Source organism: Cetorhinus maximus, chromosome 2 (assembly GCF_964194155.1).
Source record: "Cetorhinus maximus chromosome 2, sCetMax3.hap1.1, whole genome shotgun sequence".
Lineage (NCBI taxonomy): Eukaryota > Metazoa > Chordata > Chondrichthyes > Lamniformes > Cetorhinidae > Cetorhinus > Cetorhinus maximus.
In genome coordinates, this window is record NC_135880.1 from 205,193,927 (window position 1) to 205,214,973 (window position 21,047).

General features: G+C 41.6%; 1 protein-coding gene across 4 annotated transcripts in view; it reads right to left on the bottom strand.

Annotated features, from left to right (window-relative positions):
• Positions 1–21,047, bottom strand: part of gramd1ba (GRAM domain containing 1Ba) — a 500,575-nt gene that overhangs the window by 219,908 nt on the left and 259,620 nt on the right. The window contains exon 1 of one of the 4 annotated variants that reach the window (XM_078531820.1): positions 15,113–15,311. The exons of the other annotated variants lie outside the window; for them this stretch is intronic. Within the exon in view, the coding sequence (XP_078387946.1) occupies positions 15,113–15,135 (23 nt within the window). The 5' untranslated portion in view covers positions 15,136–15,311. Of the gene's footprint in view, positions 1–15,112; positions 15,312–21,047 lie in introns of those variants that run through there. 4 annotated transcript variants of the gene reach the window in all.

The window sequence follows — 21,047 nt, forward strand, 5'->3', positions numbered from 1 at the left end:
TACTATCAGCAACTTGAGCTATGCAAATTAATGTGAGCATGTGAGTATGGATTAAATCTTTTTACGTGGCCCTTAACCTAACATAACAGATGAAGGGTAAAAAACCTAAACACTCCTGATAGAACCAGATTTACACAGCTTTAGTGTGGATTGCAATTTTCTGTCAGTTGTGAAGTGATCTCTCCAAAAAGGAGCTTAAACGTTATAATGGATTGGAACAAGACCTTGCATAATTTTCCAGCTGCTCAGAAGAGGATGGGATAGGCTTCAATCAGCTTCAGTGGGCCTAAGCAAAGCACTATGAACAATACAAAAAATTATATAATTTTTAATAGAAACAGAAAATGCTGGAAAAACTCAGCAGGTCTGACAGCATCTGTGGAGAGAGAACCAGAGTTAACATTTTGAGTCCACAATGCAGATGCTGTCAGACCTGCCGAGTTTTTCCAGCATTTTCTGTTTATATTTTGCATTTCCAGCATCTGCAGTACTTTGCGTTTATCTTAGTATACAATTTTTATCCTTTATTATTCTTGCAACTTTAAAATTTGTTTTTAGTACTGGCTTGTGTCATGAATTGCTGTTTATAATTTTACGCAGTTTATTTTCACCTATAACTGACCAAATTGTTACTAAACAGATCCATGGCTCTTGGCACACCTACCTCACTGGCCAGGGGAAATTAACTTGCAAGCAGAGTCATCGCAAGTGTGTACCATTTGCTCTCAGGGCATCTGTATCAAGATGTCACTATCTGTGGGAATCATGTTTTCCTTCTCCTAACTTCTTCCTCTACCTCTTGGAACAGGATAATTTTCAGGATGAGGAAATCCATTAATTATATTCAATAGGTCGCTGGTTCATAGTTTAGCATGACTGGCACCTCCATCTCCTATCTCTGCTTGACAGAGTTGCCCAACTGCTCTTTTTAAAGGAGATGATGGGCATGAGTCCATCTTGCAGTCCATCACATTTGTCAGCTAGCAATTATGCATCATGTACTGAGGTAAAGATATAATGATTTTATGTGCAAAGCCCTTTGTAGGTGTGTATGTGCCAAAGGCAGGGCTTGGGAGAGGAGGGTGCACAAGGTTCAAAATAGGCCTCAAGCAAATATTTTCCGTGCCATATGATTCTGAGGTGTACTTTTATGATTCCATCTGATTGACCAGCTGCCTCTGGCCAGTTGATATGACATGGGATGGGTCTACCCTGTTAAGATCCGGTCTGCCACAGTATGATCGGTCACACTGTTTAGTTCCGAGACCTGGAATGATATCGGCAGCTTGTTGTTTCAGTCCCAAGAATACAAAGAATGTGAATAGGGGGGAGAAAGTATGGACATTCACCAAGTTATGATCATAAACTGGAAATGTTTACACAACCGTCCATGACCAGAGACGCAGCTACAGCCTTGACTTTACTTGACAGTTATTTTTAAGTGAAGTGCAATGTCTTTTTTTTTTAAATGAAATCTTTCAGCAACTGCTCCACTTTTACTGGGTGGTCTTGTTAACCGTAGGGGAGATTTTCCATACAGCTTCATAACACTCACTGTTAGGAAGATTTCCAGACCGGGTTTCCAGTACACTTATTGGAGCTGAGTCCACAGCAGCAGAGACCAGATGAGGTGAGAGATACTGTGAAACCTTGGTTAATTGGATAACACAGTAGCATTACAGAAAAGGTATGGTGTGCAGTGATAGAGTGCGGACGTTTTGGTTTGTACACTTAAACAAAATAAGAGGGGGTGCTTTGCAACATGGACCAGATCTGGTTTATAAGTTGCCTGCTCATGGGAGACAAGTTAAAGCACTGTTTAAGAGATTAATACTTAAGTATTTTTTATATAATTTTAATGTTCCTCTGTGCTATGTCAACACTCCTATAGATTGTTTTGTATATCTTACAGCTACTAAATTTCCTGCAAAAATTACATAGCTCGCACATCTTCCGCAGCAACGTAAGCCGGAGTGGAGAATTTATTTTTACATAGACAGGAGTGTGACATGCTGCAATGCAAAACATATTATTCTTCATAGTCTTAAACCCCCCTCTCAAACCTCCTCAGAATCTCATCTGTGCTACTGAAAAGATAGCTTCAGTTTTTCAAGTCTTTCTTTATCATTTGTATTCCCTAGAACCTAGAAAGTCTATGCTGTACCCATTCTCTCACTTCAACAGATTTCTTGAAGCCCAAAACTCCACACAATACTCCAACTGTGGCCCTGTGAAGATTTTTGTAGACCCACCATTAGATTTTAATTTGTACATTCTACACGTCTTACCACCAAGACTAGGCTGCATCTGTTTGAGATGCTGCTTTTAATAGCTTGGGAGCTGAATCCCCAAAATCCCTCCACTCTTCCACATGACCCAGACTTTCTCCGTGCCAAGTGTTCAACTTTTAACTGAAATGCACCAGCTGACATTGAATTCCACTGCCACTATTTTAGCCTATTCCTTCGTCTAATCAGTATCCCCTGTATCCTTTGATCCTCTGAATGATTTACTATTAACCACAAATTTGGCCAGCAATGTACAGCACAATCATTAATGTACATGGTTAATAGAGGTGGCAGCAGAACAGAACCCTATGGTACACCACCACAATTTACAACCATTCTGAGAAACTGCCCTTAACTCCTCTATTGTCTATTTTCCCCTTCCAACCTGTTATTAGTCCAATTCACTACCCTCCCACTAATTTCCTTTGCCTTGATCTTCCCCAACAGTCTCATTGTGTGGTATATTGTCAAAGGCATCTATTACATTTCCTACATCCAATATAATTGTCAGCTCCGTGGAGAACTATCAGCTTTGTTAAGCTTGATCTTCCTTTCTAAGGTCGACATTGGCTGCTACAGGTTATTCTTTATCTTATTAACTTTATCTTTAATCAAAGATTACCCAGGTTAGCTCCATCTCCCCTGTTGAAAATGGGCACAATGTTAAACTCTCAAACCTCTGGCACATGTCAACTCTCAACAGATCCCCGAGGGTGGGGGAGGGTGCAGCCAATAGGCTGTATGAAGCATCTCGGAGCAGGGAGAGCCTTAAAACAATAACCAAGTCAGTCTTAAATAGAAGGGGAGTGAAGAGTGTTGGGGAGCATTGAGGGTTTTGAGTTGAGGGATAAGGTTCTCACCTGAAGCTGTAACACATTTAAAATGCTGAGGTTCAGGCTGGAAGGTTGGCCACGTGCCCAGGCGTCGACACCCAGCTGAGATTCATATTTAATTTTGTTGAAATTCTGCTGATGGTGCTTGCCATGGGGCTGCTACATTTCCCCTATATTTGCAAAATTTTTACACCCTGTTGACCCTGGATTGCCAGGGAGGAGGGATGAGGGAGATCGTGCAGTGGGGAGAGGGTGGGTTCGCCTGGCATGCCCAGGCTCAGACAGAGGAGAGGCTTCCCCAGGATTCCCAGATGGTTCTGACGCACGCGGCACTCCTGTTCTACTACTTTTCTGCATTCCTGCAGCTGAGGAAAATGCGGAGCCCCCTGTCCCATTCATTGCTCATCAACATGAGACATCAGGATGACAAACACAATAAGTTCCAGGTACATCACTCCTATGTTTTGGTTGGGATGAGAGTCTCTTTAAAAATATTTCTTGATGCCGTTGTGGCATTTAAAGGGTTTGGCCTCCTGAAAAAAAGTGATGTGCAAACATCTTTTTCTGGATTGACTAAAGGGACCCAGAAACAGGAGAAGCACCAGGGCCTGTGTTTCTCTCCTGGACCCTGGCCAAGGGTGCAGGTTGCAGCCTGAACGTGATCCCTTCTGGGCATACACAATAAACAAAAAAACAGAGCTGTTAGGTTATGTGAGAGCTTGGCATGGGCTAAGAGTAAATGAGAAGCAGCCTGATAGCATACATGCCACAAAGCATTGCCTGTCAGCCATCTACTGGATAGATGTTACAGCTGGGTAATGTTATCTGTCGAGCCTTCTAAAAGCGTGCCATTTTTTTTTGCTTATGTTCAAAGGCCTGTGGGCAATTTAAACAGTATGGAGCCTAGCCACCAGCTGCTGCCAGACATGCTGCCCTGGAATGGCAAACAGAGCAACCCTCCTTTCTCCAATGTCATAGTGTAACACCTCTCTTTCAGCAGCATCTAACAAAAGGTTCTATATCATTCTGTCGCTTAACTACCGGCCACTTAATTGCCTCAAGCAGCTTTTGTATTCATTGAAGTATACTTTTAAAATATTTATAGCCTTTATAAAGGTTGTAGCATGTCCATCCCCTTTAAAGGCTGATATCACATCCTATTTCCCAACCCCCATTTGACATTTTGTGAGCTACCTAGCCAGGCCTAAAATGAGCTGGGATGTGTTAATTTTCATTAATTAAAGAGGACCTGGAAAATTTTGGAATCTGAATCCAGAAGCAAGCCAGTCAGCATTATAACCCGTTTAGTAAAGTTAAGTAAACACTGGAAAAGTCAATTCCTGATGGTAATTTGTTGAGAAGTAATCAGATCAGAGGAAGTAATCTCAGGTTGCTTCTAGTAATTTCTGCTTACTTCTTATATGAAACTGAATACGTTAAGAGTAACAGTTTATCACAAGAAATCAAAGACCCTTAACTAAGTACACTACTCAAACAGGTCAGACATAATAAAAACTTCATAGTGCTCACACTTCAAGAATCTGACTGGGGCAGATTAGTGCCATATCTGCAATTACTCCATCACCAATGCTTGAAATTTCTATCTGTCGATGAAATACAGAGCCAAACCGAAATTCAACATCAGCTACTGATGAGCAAATTAAACTAACACAAATGAGGGGCTATAACTTCTAGTTCAGTTCTCAACATATCCTTCCACTTCCATGTACTAAGGTCTTCCAAAATACTTGCCGAATGCATACATCAATTTACAGCTAAAAGCAATCAGAAGTGAGCATCTAGTCTGAGTACATTTTGGCATTCTCATTTCACAGGAACAGGAATAGGTAATACATCCCTTTGAGCTTGTTCAATTAGATCATGGCTGAACTGTATCTTAACATTTGCTAGTCTCATTCTGTACTCACAACAGTCCAAGTGCCATTGAGGATAAGGAGATCGTGATTTTAGTTTGAAATCTGATCAGAGGAAATAATCTCAGCTGTTTGTACTTCCCCACCAGTTGGCTATCATTGTTTCACAGATGTACAACAAATGCGCATATGCTTGCACTTGCAAGGCTATAAGTAGTATACAAACACACAAGTAGTGAAAACTACAATAGGATGTTGAAGTTTGTCTATCTTTCCACTAATTCAAAGGCTTTTCATTGTAAAACAGAATATATTTAAAGACTTCCTATCTTCTGCCATTAAACCAGCCTGTTTATAGTACAAGGGTGTTTAACAGCAATCGGGAAGGGGTGGGGGGGGAGGGGGGGGGAAGAGAGAGGCAAGGTAATATGGCTACTCATCGTCATTTGCTGCCCCTCAATTTGAGGATGACGTTTACTCATGGTCGCAAGTTTTTGCCATGGATCCCATGTGACTGAATCGACCCACAAGTCATTGGACACGTGGGCAAGATGCCCTAACAGGCATTGGAATCCAGAGTGCACGATTTGCTTCATTTTCTTTCCTTCTCTGCCGCCACTCTGCCTCATCATTAAAACATTGTGACTCAAAGTGTGATACAACTTGATGGGCAAGTTGCCATCTGAACAATTGGTACCAAGTTCCTCCCAGTCATTAATGTCAATGCTGCCACACTTCAAGGAGAGCTTTGGAGTGTCTTTGAAGTTTTTATTTTGCCCACGCCTGGAATGTTGACCATTTGAGTGTTGAGAAAATAAGATCTGGCAGGGGAGACAGTTTTCGGCTATTCAGACACAATGTCCAGTCTAGTGAAGTTGATTTTGCAGGAGTTTTGCCTGAATGTTTGTGAAGCTGGTCCAAGGACACTACCATTTGTTCAATGGTCCTTGTCTTGAATCCTTAGGATGCAGCGAAGGCATTACTGACAGGAATTTCTCTAGCATGCTTGTGTGTCACTGCAGCACAGAAACGTGGTGATGACAACTGCTCTATACATTAAGATTTTTGATGACTTGCGGAGCTCTTTGTTGTCAAACACTCACTACTGTAGTTTGTAGAAGGCTGAGCTGGCACAGCTGATAGTGTTGGGCCTCATCGTCAACATGGCCTTTTGAGAGAGGTAGCTGCCAAGGCTGGGAAGTGCTCAACACATACCAGAGTCTCTCCTCCAACATATTTAGGAGGTGGAATATTTGGCTAACCAGGTATAGGTTGATAAGTGTTGCCAAAGCAAAATTCATATAAGGATAGGCAAAGTCTCTTATATGCAGTATTGAAGAGAGTGAGAGTGACTTGCAAATCTAGCGCAGAGTGGGCAATGACACTGCAGTCATTTGCAAACTGTAGATCATGTATACCTTTGGTGGTCAGCTTAATTTTGGCACGGAGGCAACTCAGGTTAAAGAGTTTTCCATCTAGACGGTATTTACTATTGACACCAGAGGGGAGTTGATCTTTGACGAGGTGAATAGCAGATAGTATGGGGGCTATCACACAGCCTTGCTTGACTTTGGGCCAGATTCCTAAAGTTGTCTGTTTCAGATCTCCCATTAAAGACAGTTTCAGTCATATCAGTATGAAGCATTTGCAGGATTACAATGAGGTTTCTTGGACATCCAAATCTTTGCAGCACAATCCACACAGCTACGTGATTGACTCAGTCAAATGCTTTGGTCATAGTGATGAATGCAATGAAGAGTTTCTAGCTTTGTTCTTGACATTTTTCTTGGATTTGTCTGGCAACAAAGATAAACAAGAGCTTCCTCTGAAAGATCTAAAGCCACGCTCTATCTCTCTGGGAGGATTTCCTCAGCCACAGGAAATATGCAATTCAGGAGAATGGGTGTCAGGATTTTCCCTGCTATGGACATGAGCAAAATACCTCAATAGTTACCACGGCAAGACTTATCTCCTTTATTTAAGATAGTTACTACTGTCGCATTTCTGAAGTCAGTGGGGAGTACTTCCCCCCTCCCTAATCTGCAGAACGAGTGCATGGAGTCTTGATGCAAGAAAAAGTCCACCAGCTTTGAAGACCTCAGCTGGAATACCATCGGGGCTTCAGGCATCTTTGGTTTTTATCTGTTTGATTGCTTGTTGCAGCTCTCTTATTAATGGTAGTTCATCTATGGATACTACCAAATGGTACTCGGAGAAAGCCTGGAAGTATCAGCTGTCACTGTGGATTCACGGTTGAGGAACAGTTCAAAATGTTCTTTCCAGCTTTGATGGATGCCATTGACGCACTTAAGAGAGACAGCATCTTGTGAACAAAATCTAATTTTGTCCATAGAATCACTGAATCATCACAAGGCAAAAGGCAGCCATTCAGCCCATCATTTCTGTGCTGGCTCTCCTAAAGAGCAACTCATGTACCACCACTCCCCCACCCTCTCCCCACACCCTTGCACATTCCTTATCAGATATTTAGAAAATTTATAAAAATGTAGAAAGATTTATGGCACAGAAGGAGGCCACTCTGTCCATCATGTCTGGGTCAGCCAAAAAAACAAGCCCCATAGCCTAATCCAATTTTCCAGTGTTTGGTCCATAGCCCTGAAAGCGATTGGACTTCAGGTGCATATCCAGACATCTTTTAAATAAGTTGAGGGTTTCTACCCTTTCAGGCAGTGAATTCCAGACCCCTGCCACCCTCTGGATGAAAACATTTTTCCTCATATCTCTCTAATCCTTCTACTGATCACTTCAAATCTATGCCCTCTAATCACTGACCTCTCTACTAAAGGAAATAAGTCCTTGTCATCCAACCTATCCAGCCCCCTCTCAACTCTGTACACCTCAATCAAATCTACCCTCAGCCCTCTCTGTTCGAAGGAAAACAACCCCAGCCTATCCAATCTCTCCTCGTAGTTGCAATATTCCAGTGTTGGCAACGTTCTCGTAAATCTCTTCTGTGCCCTCTATGCTACAATTACATCCTTTCTGTAATGAGATGACTAGAACTGCACACATTTTTCAAGTTGTGGCCTAACTAGTGTTTCGTATAGCTTCAGCATAACCTCCCTGCTCTTATATTCTATGCCTCGGCTAATAAAGGAAAGTATTCCATCTTTAAATATACCTTGTTGACCTGTCTTGCTACCTTAAGGGATCTGTGAACATGCACTCCCTCTACACCTCTCATTATCAGCCTATTTGACTATAGATGGCCCAGGTGGCTTCAAAAAAGCTTTGCATGTCATGATAGTCAGCATATTGTTGGATCTCTTGGGCTTTCTCGTCTCACCACATGTACTGCATCTTTCAGATTTGTCTTTGGACATCAGCCTTGAGCTGTTGGAATGCTGCATTCTTGACTAGCGTCATTGGGTGGTCCTGTCAGATAATGGAAGGCTGCTTGTTTTTGTTCCAGGTTGTCACATATTTCAACATTATTTTTGTCAAACCAGTCCTGGTGACAACGATGCTCAAACCCAATCTGCATTCACAGGAGTCTCGTACAGCTGACTTATTTGATCCTACTGTTCTGGAATTGAGTTGGATGTGTGAAGATTTCTCAAATTGGTCGAGAGCTGCTGAAGGAACAAGCAGGTTTGTGAGCAACACTTGGAATTACTCTCGAGTTGGGCTGCTTTAGGGCTGAGACATTGAACTTATTCCCCCTGGGCCTTTTGGCCCTGTGACATTTTGGTGCTATGTGGATGTTCATGACTGACCAAATAAGTCATTAAGCTATCCTGCAGACATCAGTTCCCTGCATGGAGCGAGTGATACAGACATCACTTAGATCTTTGATCCAAAAAATGTCATAATCCAGGAGGTGTTAATGATTTGATCTAGGGTGCCACAATGTGGTTTTGTATTTGTTCTTCTGACAGAAGATGGTGTTTGTTATAATGAGGCCATGCTGAGCACACTTTGTCAGCAGAAGGACACCATTTGCATTGGCTTTTCCCACCCCATTTTTTTCCAGTGGTTCAGTTCCAGGCATTGGAGACAAGGCTAACGCAGGCTTAAAGTCCCCCAGAAGAATTATTTATTTTCCCCTTCTTTTGGGATGGCACAGAGGACTTCAGCATTGAACTTTTTGTTAACATCTTCTGAGTCAAGAATCGGGGCATAAGCACCGATGATGGTGGTGTACTAGTTACGACTGAACTGTAGGTGACGTGTCACGAGTCTTTCGTTTATGTAATTTGGGAGCTCTGGCAGTGTATTCAAGATTCTACTCAGGATGTCAAAACTAACTCCGTGGGCACGAGGGTTGCTGTCAATCTTTCCTTTAGTAGAAGGTGTATCCCTCTGCTTGTTCCTCAGCTGCCCCTCCCCAGGGAAGCAGATCTCGCCGAGGGTGGCAATATAAATTTGGAGTCCTGATGGCTTACTTGTTATAATTGCAGTTCTTCTTTCTGGAAAGTCACTCCTGAGATTATCCATGAGTGTTCATAAAGATGGTGATCCTGCAGGATGTGCTTCCCCAACCAGGAGAAAGTCAGACAACCTATTTTTAGAGCACCTTCTTCTATATGCCTCCCCAGCTGGGGTGAGTAGAGGGTCTCCTGAAGAGGGCAGCTCAGTCACAGATGCTGCTGCCCAAAGACACCTCTGTTCCAACGCAGGTGTCCAATGACCTTCACACACCTGTTGCCTGCATTCAGGTTCTTGACAAAAGGCTCCCAGGTTCACAACTCTGTCCCGTCACCTGTCCTCCACTACCACAGAACTTGGCAAGTGAATCCTGATTGAAACCTGAGCATTACTTTTTTTAAACATGGGGACCTTGGGGTGTAGTCATTGTCCATGTGATCTTGACAAGTGGATGATCAGATTTAGGTGACGTGCCAAACTGCAATGACCAGGGACACTTTGCCGTTACAGCCTTCTCCACTTCTGCAGCCAGTCAGACACAAGGTCTTCCTTGGACAGAATGTAGCCATATGTTTCCTTTTGTACAGATAGTGAAGTGGTTTTGCCACAATCCACCTGTGTAGAGCCAATATAACATAAAGCAACCCAAAATTCTTACACTTACAAAATTCAGCAACAGCTTATAAACAAACCAATTTCAGAAAAGTTTGAAGGATTTGTTTTCCTCTGCTCCAATAAAGATCAAGGGAATGCAATACAGTAAGCAAGCTAGATTGCTCCATTGTCTGTGTAACTTCAGGTACTATAGTAGACAGTGGCCATGATATTTGCCACCACTTTTACTGTCATTGGCAACAAAAAGGTAGGACCTCCAATACCTGGAAACCACCTCGAGTGGATTTCTTAGAAATCAAAGACAACAACGTCACATTTAAGATAAAAGCAAAATACTGTGGATGCTGGAAATCTGAAATAAAAACAGAAAATGCTGGAAAAACTCAGGTCTGGCAGCATCTATGGAGAGAGAAACAGAGTTTATGGTTCAAGTCCGTATGATTCATCTTCATAGCTAATGTCGTTCAACAACCCCCAGTGTGAGCAACTGTTGTTGATAAATGAGGAGCAAACCGTTGTTTTCCATTTGAAAAGGGAGATCTTTCCAACTTTATGGCATGGGAACAGCACAGGAGGCAGCTATTTGGTCTGTCATTTTCATGCTTCACTGTCTGAAATATCAGTCATCAGGTTATCCACTGTCTAAACATCACAAAGATATGCATTCTAAATCTATGCCTCCGCCATTTCCGCCAACTCCAGCATGATGCCACCACCAAACACATCTTCCCTTCACCCCCCCGGCGGCATTCCGTAGGGATCGTTCCCTCCGGGACACCCTGGTCCACTCCTCCATCACCCCCTACTCCTCAACCCCCATCTATGGCACCTCCCCATGCCCACGCAGAAGATGCAACACCTGCCCCTTCACTTCCTCTCTCCTCACCGTCCAAGGGCCCAAACACTCCTTTCAAGTGAAGCAGCATTTCACTTGCATTTCCCCTAACTTAGTCTACTGCATTCGTTGCTCCCAATGCGGTCTCCTCTACATTGGAGAGACCAAACGCAAACTGGGCGACCGCTTTGCAGAACACCTGCGGTCTGTCCGCAAGAAAGACCCAAACCTCCCTGTCGCTTGCCATTTTAACACTCCACCCTGTTCTCTTGCCCACATGTCTGTCCTTGGCTTGCTGCATTGTTCCAGTGAAGCCCAACGCAAACTGGAGGAACAGCACCTCATCTTCCGACTAGGCACTTTACAGCCTTCCGGGCTGAATATTGAATTCAACAACTTTAGATCTTAAACTCCCCCTCCCCCCATCCCCACCCCGTTTCTCCCCCCTCCCTTTTTTTCAATAATTTATATAGATTCTTCTTTTCCCACCTATTTCCATTATTTTTAAATCTAAAACTAAAACTTTGTTAGTCTTTCCACCCCACCCCCACTAGAGCTGTACCTTGAGTGTCCTGTCTTCCATTCTTAATTAGCACTTTTCTTAGACAATATCACCACCTTCAACACCTCTTTGATCCTTTTGTCTGTGACATCTTTTGATTATCTGCTCCTATCACTGCTTGCTTATCTCCACAATCACCACACCCTCAACTTCTCTCTCCCCCCGACCCCCCACCTTAGACCAGCTTATATTTCACCTTTCTCCTAACTATACTCAGTTCTGCCGAAGGGTCATGAAGACTCGAAACGTTAACTGATTTCTTCTCCACCGATGCTGCCAGACCTGCTGAGTTTTTCCAGGTAATTCTGTTTTTGTTTTGGATTTCCAGCATCCGCAGTAGCTTTTAGCTTTTTGTTTTTATCTAAATCTATGCCTGTTCTTTAAGGAGATTGGATTTCACAAAACTATTATAGAAGGCATTTGTAACTTTATATTTTATTGTAATGTTGGATCTGTCAGGTTAAGTGAGTCTTTAACATATCTACAAGGGCGACAGAGGGATGCAGGGGAGTCTGGTAGTACAAGAGAAATCCAGCAAGGCCGGGGACATGAAGGTCAATCCAAGCTTAGTGGCAGAATCACATTATAATTTTTTCTTCCCATTTCATGCTGGCAGCTTGCCAAATTAGGTAAGAAAACCAGTGTCAGGAAAATATAATAATTTTCATAAAGTTATTGGAATTTATTGTAAGTTGGGAATAATGTATGTGTGTGACTTAATTGAATTAAAGACAGCTAGCCTGAAAGATTTGATGCATCAGAAGAGAAGCTAGGTTTGAAATGTTAAATAGGTAAACATGACTGAAGTTTTAGGATGTGAGGTGTAAAGGGAAAATTTTGATTTTTAGATAAACCAGAGTAATTTGAATTTCAAAAGAGATGGTGAAATATTACAAATAGCCAGAATGAAGCCAAACCGTGTGTTAATTTTTCCCAGAGCTTACTGATAAAATTGATACCATGAAAGATTTTTATTATTAGAAAAGTAGAGTTGAAAAGACAAATTGGGACAATGGGATTTACGTTAAAAAGGGAGAAACCTGTATAAAGGAGATGATATTGTGCGTAAGAAGAAGGAATTCTAAGAACTAACAACTGAAAAGCCTCCAACCTCCAAGCCTCAAGTTGCTGTCTACACAAACTGAAGTGAAGAAAACTCACTTTGAATTCAACTGTTCAGGGTATCATGTTACTTTGCCCAGGTCTTTTAAAATCTTGTGTGTTTTACTGTTGTCTTAACTGGGGTGTAACTGGGAGTTAGATTAACTAGGGGAGATGGGAGTTATCATAATAGTAATTTGTAAACCTATGTATGTGTTTAAAATCATTTTTTTTATTTAACAAAGGTTTAATTTAATTTTGTAAGAAACTTATAAGACTCGGTGGTTTTATTACTACTGAACTCAAGGCGCACATCTCAAAGTAAATACAATTTGTAATATAGTTGTGACAGTTGTTTCAATTTTCCCTCTGGGGTTTGAACAGCTCAGCATTTACCATCTGCTGTGCCATAACAACCAGCAGCAGAAGAATGTAGCTGGGAAACCATGGGGAAAGTCCCTCGCAATCATGTGGTTGCGGATTGGAGCTTGGGTTGGGGCAGGTCACCAGCTGTAGCAGGGATTGGAAAGGCCACAATTGGCAGAGGGGAGGTTGAAGGCTTCCTTGAGGGGCCAGGGGACAGGGGGGGGTCTGAAACCGCCAGCTTCTGCCTCCATCTTGCTGTCAGGTTTCCTGAGCCCTGGGAAACCTGCGCAGCGAATGTTAAATTTAAATCAGGTGCCCAGCTCTTTGGGAGCTTATATGAATATTTTAATGAAGTATTTCATCTCTCCAAAACAGGGTATTTACATACCTTGCAGCCTGCTACTGTAGAAGTGGCAGCCAGTGTATTTGCCTCTTCCTCCCCACTACAGTTAACATCAAGGCCATTATTTCCCACTCAAAAGCTGTATTATGTCACTATTGATTGAATTTACAATTACCAACAAACTATTGCACTCTCAACTGCGTTATTATAATACACGGAAGAAATTAAGCAGACATCCATCTTCCATTTTCCACAAAAACATTCTACCGCAGCTTTGCTTAAAAATGGAACCGATTGCCATACTGGGAAAACTGACTCCATCAACCATTCAATAAAATACAAAATTTATCTCTTCAAATAAAAAATAGTTTCAACTTTATTTTATGGCTGACACCAAAAGGTCTTCTACCACAAGTTTGATTGAAACTGGTGTTCCAAAGGACTCCAGTTCGTATGTCTGTACATTGTTTACTTTAATGACTTGTCAAAAGTTTGTACTCATTCTCAAGTCTGCTTCTACATCTTTGACAGTAGTAAATTATATTCATTAATCTGTAAAAAAAAAAACACTAAAAATATCCTAAATGGAAAATGTTAAATTTCCCAGTGACTCAGTGAAAACCATCTGACCTTTACATCAAGACGAAAGTAGATCATTACTGAACAGATGCAATGGCTCCTTTGCCTAGCTAATATAGTCCTTGGGAATATTAATGATATTTTGTTGGAAATGAACTCAAATCAAATAGTGATAATGTTTTCCTTGAAGGCACAAACATTCAGATGTATCACCGTGCTTTACTTGGAGGGCAGCTGGGACCAGGTTCCACTACCACAGCTCTGCAGACCTGGTGAAGGGATAGTGCAAACAACAAACATCTAAACAGATTACAAAGGACCATGATAGAAAATAAAATGCATGAAGGCTGGGTTATCAGGGAGCGTAAATCAGGGCAATGGTAGGGAATCGTTTATTGGGGAACTTGGGAAATTTCCCGATATTCAGCCTGTCCCTAACCAATGAGAAGAAAGATTTATCATAGTCTCACAAGGAACAAGACCCTCAACTTCAGGGACCCAACCATCACAAGATTAAAAACAACAATTACATGATCAAATGTCACGTGGCCATAGCTCCAGGAGTGTGTCCAAATTTGAGAACCCTATTACTAAATGAAACGGGCAATCATAAAACATAGAGCACACTTATGCTGGGCTAAATTAATGCAGTGACACGGTTTGAAAAATTTGGTCCCAAGATGATTTTACGGGGGAGGGGGGAAGAGAGGGGAACTCCAGTCGCCAGCATGTACTTACATTCATCAAACTAGGGGCGGCAGTAGACGTGTCTGTATAACCGTAAATGTAAAATTCAATAACGGGAAAGTATAATTTATCTGTGCTGTCAGTTTCATTCAAGTCACTTCCGTGCAATACACACACAGTTCCTAATTGGGCAATACTTTAACAGATTGTCACACTTCAGAACGAGATCTGATAGGCTACAACATGTAGTTATTCCATCTGTACAAATGCAAAGTTTTATCATGTTCTGCTTGTAAAAATACACCTAGTCTTATTGCAACAAATACATTCATAAAACTGCCTGACTGTAAACAGTTACGCGCCTGACAACATTCAGAACCGGCAACAAAGTCAAACTATATTTTGCCCTTAATAACAAAAGTTTTTTCGATTTAGCTGGTCGATTAAAAGGATGTGCACTGATAACCGCCGATAATATTTTTGCAGTTTTAATGGAAACAACGGGGAAGCTAATTACCATGAGTTATTTCCCACTTTACTCTGTAGCTCTCCCAGAAAAAAAAAACTGGGCCGATTTAATCCTCTCGGTATGCGCTCTGTGCGGCTGGACTGAGCTGCGGATGCTGCCGCTTCCACTTACCAGGCAAGCTTGAAGCCTTTCATCAGTGCAGCACACAGTCTCCAGCATCCATTGCCTCTTCTCCCCAGTCACCGGGATGAACGCGCCACAACATGCTCGCATGCAACGGCGGGGGCTCATTCACAGGGATGCAGCAAGAGCTTCCCAATCTGTGCTGTAAAAGAGAGAAGTGCCTCGCCCGCACTTGACACTTGACGGCTGGCAACAGTTCTACGCGGGACCAAGGCTCACACAGTCTTGCAGCTCCCAACTCTGCTCCTAACATTCCACACCGGGCATGGATGACTGAAGCAGGCTGACGAGAGCTGGTCGATGCAGTAACGACAGACCCATGTTATCACGGTTGCCCACCTTCCTGTTCTGAGAATGCCTGCTAATGAGTAAAGGATTAAATGCGCACCTAGTGCAGCCATCCAGAGCACACGTCACTGGAAATCGCTGGTGGCAGCTGTGAGTGTAATCTCTTAATCAATGCAGAAATGCTGCAGGGAAGGGGATCAGATGCGTTTCCCAGCCCCCACCTTGAGATCGTGATCCACTATAGATTTTAACTCCCCTCACTAAATTTGCACGGGAACTTGAACACAGAAACTACTGCGCTGTCCAAGTCTCAATAGTAAACGCAGCTTAGGAGAGAAACATCCACTCAATTTTATCTCATTACGACTCTTTTCATTGGAATCTTGTCCATGTAAGCACATTTTGACTTTTAACGGAATATATCCAACAAAACTGAAATACAGCCCCCACTGCAAGAGACGTATTTGGAATGCAATTTCCGTATCCACTGCAGATTTCTCCGCAACACACGTGTAAAAGAAATGACAAGAAACAGTAAGAATTTTGTGAATTTCGTCAATGACAGGGAGTGAGTGTCATTTCTGTTTCATACCTCAAAAATACGAACAAAGGGTGACACTTCCTCTCAGGGATGGGGTGTACAATCTCTCTGGGGGGAGAACTGTTCAAAAAAAAACCACAAACGATACCAGTGATTCAGTTCAAATAATTGAACAAATGCCAGGCTTCAAGTTTGTTCTAAACTGCGTTGGCTTTATTTTCCAAGTTTATGCCATTAAATAATCCACGTTTAGGGCAGCGATCAGGAGATTTTTGTTCTCTGAGAGTTGAGAGTCTTTGGAACTCTCTTCCTCAAAAGGTGCTGGAAGCAGAGTTTTTGAATATTTTTAAGGCAAAGCTAGATAGATTCTTGATAAGCAAGAGGGTGAAAGGTTATCAGAGAGAGGTGGAGTTGAGGTTACGAATCAGACCAGCCATGATCTGGTTGAATGGCAGAGCAGGCTGGAAGGGCCGAGTGGCCTCTTCCTGCTCCTAATTCAAACATATGTACGTTTGTTTAAATTACACCAATCCATTATGGATAATCCGAGTGAACAATAGATAAAACAGCACAAAAATGTAATTAGTGAATTATGCTAGTTGTGTACTTTCAAGTAGCTTCGTTTTGACTGGTTTTTGAGATTGATCAAAACCGCTCATCCCCTTACAACAACTTATATTTATGTAGCACCTGCAGTGCAATAAAACATCCTAAGGTACTTCACAGGACTATTATGAAACAATTTATGACACCAAACCACGGAAGGAGCTATTAGGGTATGTCAGTTTTAAACATCAATAATTTTGGAACCCAATAATCCAACGTCACAGGGAACTCCTCTAAGTGAGAGTTCAAATCCTTAATCTTTCATGAGCCAAATTTCTAATTTTAGTACATATTGCTGTGGGAAGTGATAACAGGAAGCTATGCATTTCCCAAAGAGATAGTCATGTTTGGTCTTAAGTGTAACATTATGACTGATTCAGAACAGCATGGAGTGGAGTTAAAGGTGATATTTCAGCCAGCTCAGAACCTTGAGTATCCTGCCATCCATTCTTAATTAGCACTTTTCTTAGATAATATCACCACCTTCAACACCTCTCTGATCCTTTTGTCTGTGACATCTTTTGATTCTCTGCTCCTATCACTGCTTGCTTGTCCCTACAACCACCCCACCCTCAACTTCTCTCCCCCCGCCCCCACCTTAAACCAGCTTATATTTCACCCATCTCCTAACTATACTTCAGTTCTGTTGAAGGGTCAAGTTGGACTCGAAACGTCAATTCTTTTCTTCTCCACCAATGCTGCCAGACCTGCTGAGTTTTTCCAGGTAATTCGGTTTCAGTTTGCCACTGATGTCATTGGCACATAGTGCAAGAAAACCAGGAAATGGGATTTCATTCAAACAAAATAATAAATAGCTAGTTGAAAAATATCAACAAGTGCTTATATTATTTCTTAAAACAGTGGCACTGCATTTGTTGGGCAAATGTTTATTCAAAGGGTGAGGGTTAACACATTTCGTAGCTACTTTGCAGCTATATAATTCAAATAGCATAGGGACGGTGGTATAGTGGTAATGTGACTGGACTGGGCCGGAAATCCAGAGCTACCATGGTAGCTGGAGGAATTTAAATTCAACTAATAAACTGAAAGTTAGCCTCAGTAATGGTGACCATGAAACCATTATTGATTGTCGTAAAAACCCATCAGGTTCTCGAACGTCCTTTAGGGAAGGAATTCTGCCATCCTTACCTGATCTGACTTGCATATGACTCCAGACCCACAACAATGTGGTTAACTCTCAACTGCCCTCTGTATTGGCCGAGTAAGTAAATTAATTCAAGGGCAATTAGGGACGGGCAACAAATGTCACCCTTGTGCCATTGATACCCACATCCCGTGAAAGAATAAATTTATAAAAAATTAACACACCTGAAGTAGAACAAGCAAATAATGAACATGGTGACAGGATAGAGAGTACAATTAACCATTCATCATTTAAAATCATACAGTGCAGGAGGCCATCCAACTCATCGTACTTCTGCTGGCCTTTGAAAGCTGTTCAATTAGTCTCACTGTCCCTCCTCTTTCCCTATAGCTCTGCAAATTTTTGCTTTCCATGAATTTATTCAATTTCCTTTCGAAAGTTACTATTGAATCTGCTTGCACCACCCTTTCAGATAGTGTACAGCAATTTGTTTCATAAAATACTACTCATCTACCCTTTGGTTCTTTTGCAAATAATTTAAATCAGTGCCCTCTGAATACCAACCCTATCAGTTCTATCTCATCAACTTCCAGCTGTAACCAAGGCAACTGGTGTAGAATGAACTTCAGTCTAACTATTGAACAACACAGATCAAACTACAGATATGGTAGGCTAGCATAGTAGTTATATTACTGGCCTAGTAATCCAGAGATACAAGTTCAAATCCAACATGACAACTGGGAAATTTGAATTCAATGAATGAATAATGGAATTAAAAAGTTACTATCAGTAATAGTGGCCATGAAGCTACCAAATTATCATAAAAACCCATCATAAAAACCATTCACTAATCTGCTACTCTAACACACAGCAATGTGGTTAATTCTTAATTGTCCCCTGAAATGACCAAATCAACCAGTTAAGGGCAATAAATGCTAATCTTGTCAGCAGTGTTTACATCCTGTAAAGAACAGAAAAAAATGAAGAATAACATTCTGCACTTCTCATCGAATTCCCCTACTTATATCTTAAGTTTCTTGATACTTTGCTGAATTTATGCACCTTTACTTGAAAATTGAAAATGAAAAATATTGATAAATGCTCTTCTGAAATAGGAAAAGGTATGGGAGAAAAAGCAGGATATTGGCACTAAGTGAATAACACATTCATTATAGCTTGCACTGTTTTCTACATAAACAGTACATGACAATAAAACTGGTTTCTAAAAGTAGAATGAAGTGCTTAATCTTCCAATACTGAAATCAGTAAAAAATTCACCTAAATATATGTCACACACCTATATAGAAAAAGTTGTTTGCAGTACACATATCACACGCACAAAAGTATTACACCCATCAAGTGTATTTTATCGTTGTTGAAATATCATATGCACAGTATAGAAATTTTAAATAAAACTATAAACCTGCTTGACGAAAACAGAAACAGAAATACCTGGAAAAACTCAGCAGGTCTGGCAGCATCGGCGGAGAAGAGCACAGTTGACGTTTCAAGTCCTCATGACCCTTTAACAGAACTAAGTCAAAGTAGGAAAGGGGCGAAATATAAGCTGGTTTAAGGTGGGGGTTTCCCCCCCCCCCCAAACCAGCTTATATTTCACCCCTTTCCTATTTTTACTTAGTTCTGTTGAAGGGTCATGAGGACTCAAAACGTCAACTGTGCTCTTTTCCGCCGATGCTGCCAGACCTGCTGAGTTTTTCCAGGTATTTCTGCTTCTGTTTTTGTTTTGGATTTCCAGCATCCGCAGTTCTTTGCTTTTATAAACCTGCTTGCTTCTGCTGAGCTTGATAACTGGCCCCTTTGTAAATTAAGCAATGGCAATTCACAAGTGGCTGCCAATAACTCCAGGATGTGCCAAGTGTAAATGTGCAGGTATTTCAGATTGCTGCCCTGTTCTAATTATGATTAGTGGCCTTAAAGACACAGCTGCACTTTAACAACATCCAGATTTGCTGAAGTCCCCCAAATGCTCATTATCCAAGAGCTACCAAGATACAAATATTTCCCTATTTATAATGCAGATGGTGTGTTGCGTGGTATAACTTTTCTATTGCTCTCAAATTACTGTGAAGAGCACTACAAGAGATTTGTTAATATAGATTAATATGACAATGTTCGTGCTTTTACAGTGGAGTTCAATCTCAGTGATGTGGCGATTTGTGTAGTTATTCTGCACTTTGCACCTTGGTTTCTGAAAATCAGAGCCACAACACTGAGGTAAAGGTGAGTGGAATAAATAAACTTAACATTCATTGAAAAAATCTGAACATCAGATCAATGAAACTAGGAGACTGTGTAAACTTTCTTTGCTCCAAACAATACACTTGCAACAAAACAAACTACCACAAATGTGGTACACTGCAACTTCAAATAGGTCAACTGAAGAGAACTTGAAGGCTCTACTACCAGAGCTGTTTCAGCAATGAATGCTGAAAAAAGATCCTGTACTGCACCTGACTAGGTTAATATGTTTATTGGATATGCTGAGCCACGATAGGTCTAATCTGTTCATTATCTGACATTGTATTTTCTCAAAGATCTGTTAAGGATTGCTGCTTAATGTCTTTTTCTGCTGTTTCCTGTGTTTTCTGGTTAATCAATATGCCATTGTGCAAGTTTTCAACAATGCGTTAGATCAGGAGATTTTTAAATCAGGACTCAGCAGGCGGTAAAGAACGCAAATGGTATGTTGACCTTCATAGTGAGAGGATTTGAGTGCAGGAGCAGGGATGTCTTGCTGCAATTATACAGAGCCTTGGTGAGACAACACCTGGAATATAGAGTGCAGTTTTGGTCTCCTTATCTGAGGAACGATGTTCTTGCTATAGAGGGAGTGCTGTGAAGGTTTACCAGACTGATTCCTGGGATGGTGGGACTGACATATGAGGAGAGATTGAGTCGGTTAGGATTATATTCGTTGGAGTTCAGAAGAATGAGGGGGGATCTCATAGAAACCTATAAAATTCTAACAGGACTAGATGCAGGAAGGATGTTTCCGATGGTGGGGGTTCCAGAACCAGGGGTCACAGTCTGAGGATACGGGGTGGACCATTTAGGGCTGAGATGAGGAGAAATTTCTTCACCCAAAGAGTGGTGAGCCTGTGGAATTTGCTGCCACAGAAAGTAGTTGAGGCCAAAACATTGTATATTTTCAAGAAGGAGTTAGATATAGCTCTTGGGGCAAAAGGGATCAAAGGATATGGGGAAAAAGCGGGAGCAGGCTATTGAGTTGGATGATCAGCCATTATCATAACGAATGGTGGAGCAGGCTCGAAGGGCCAATTGGCCTACTCCTGCTCCTATTTTCCATGTTTCTATGACTCGTGGGATAACTTTCTCTGGTGCCTCCAAATGAAATCTTACCA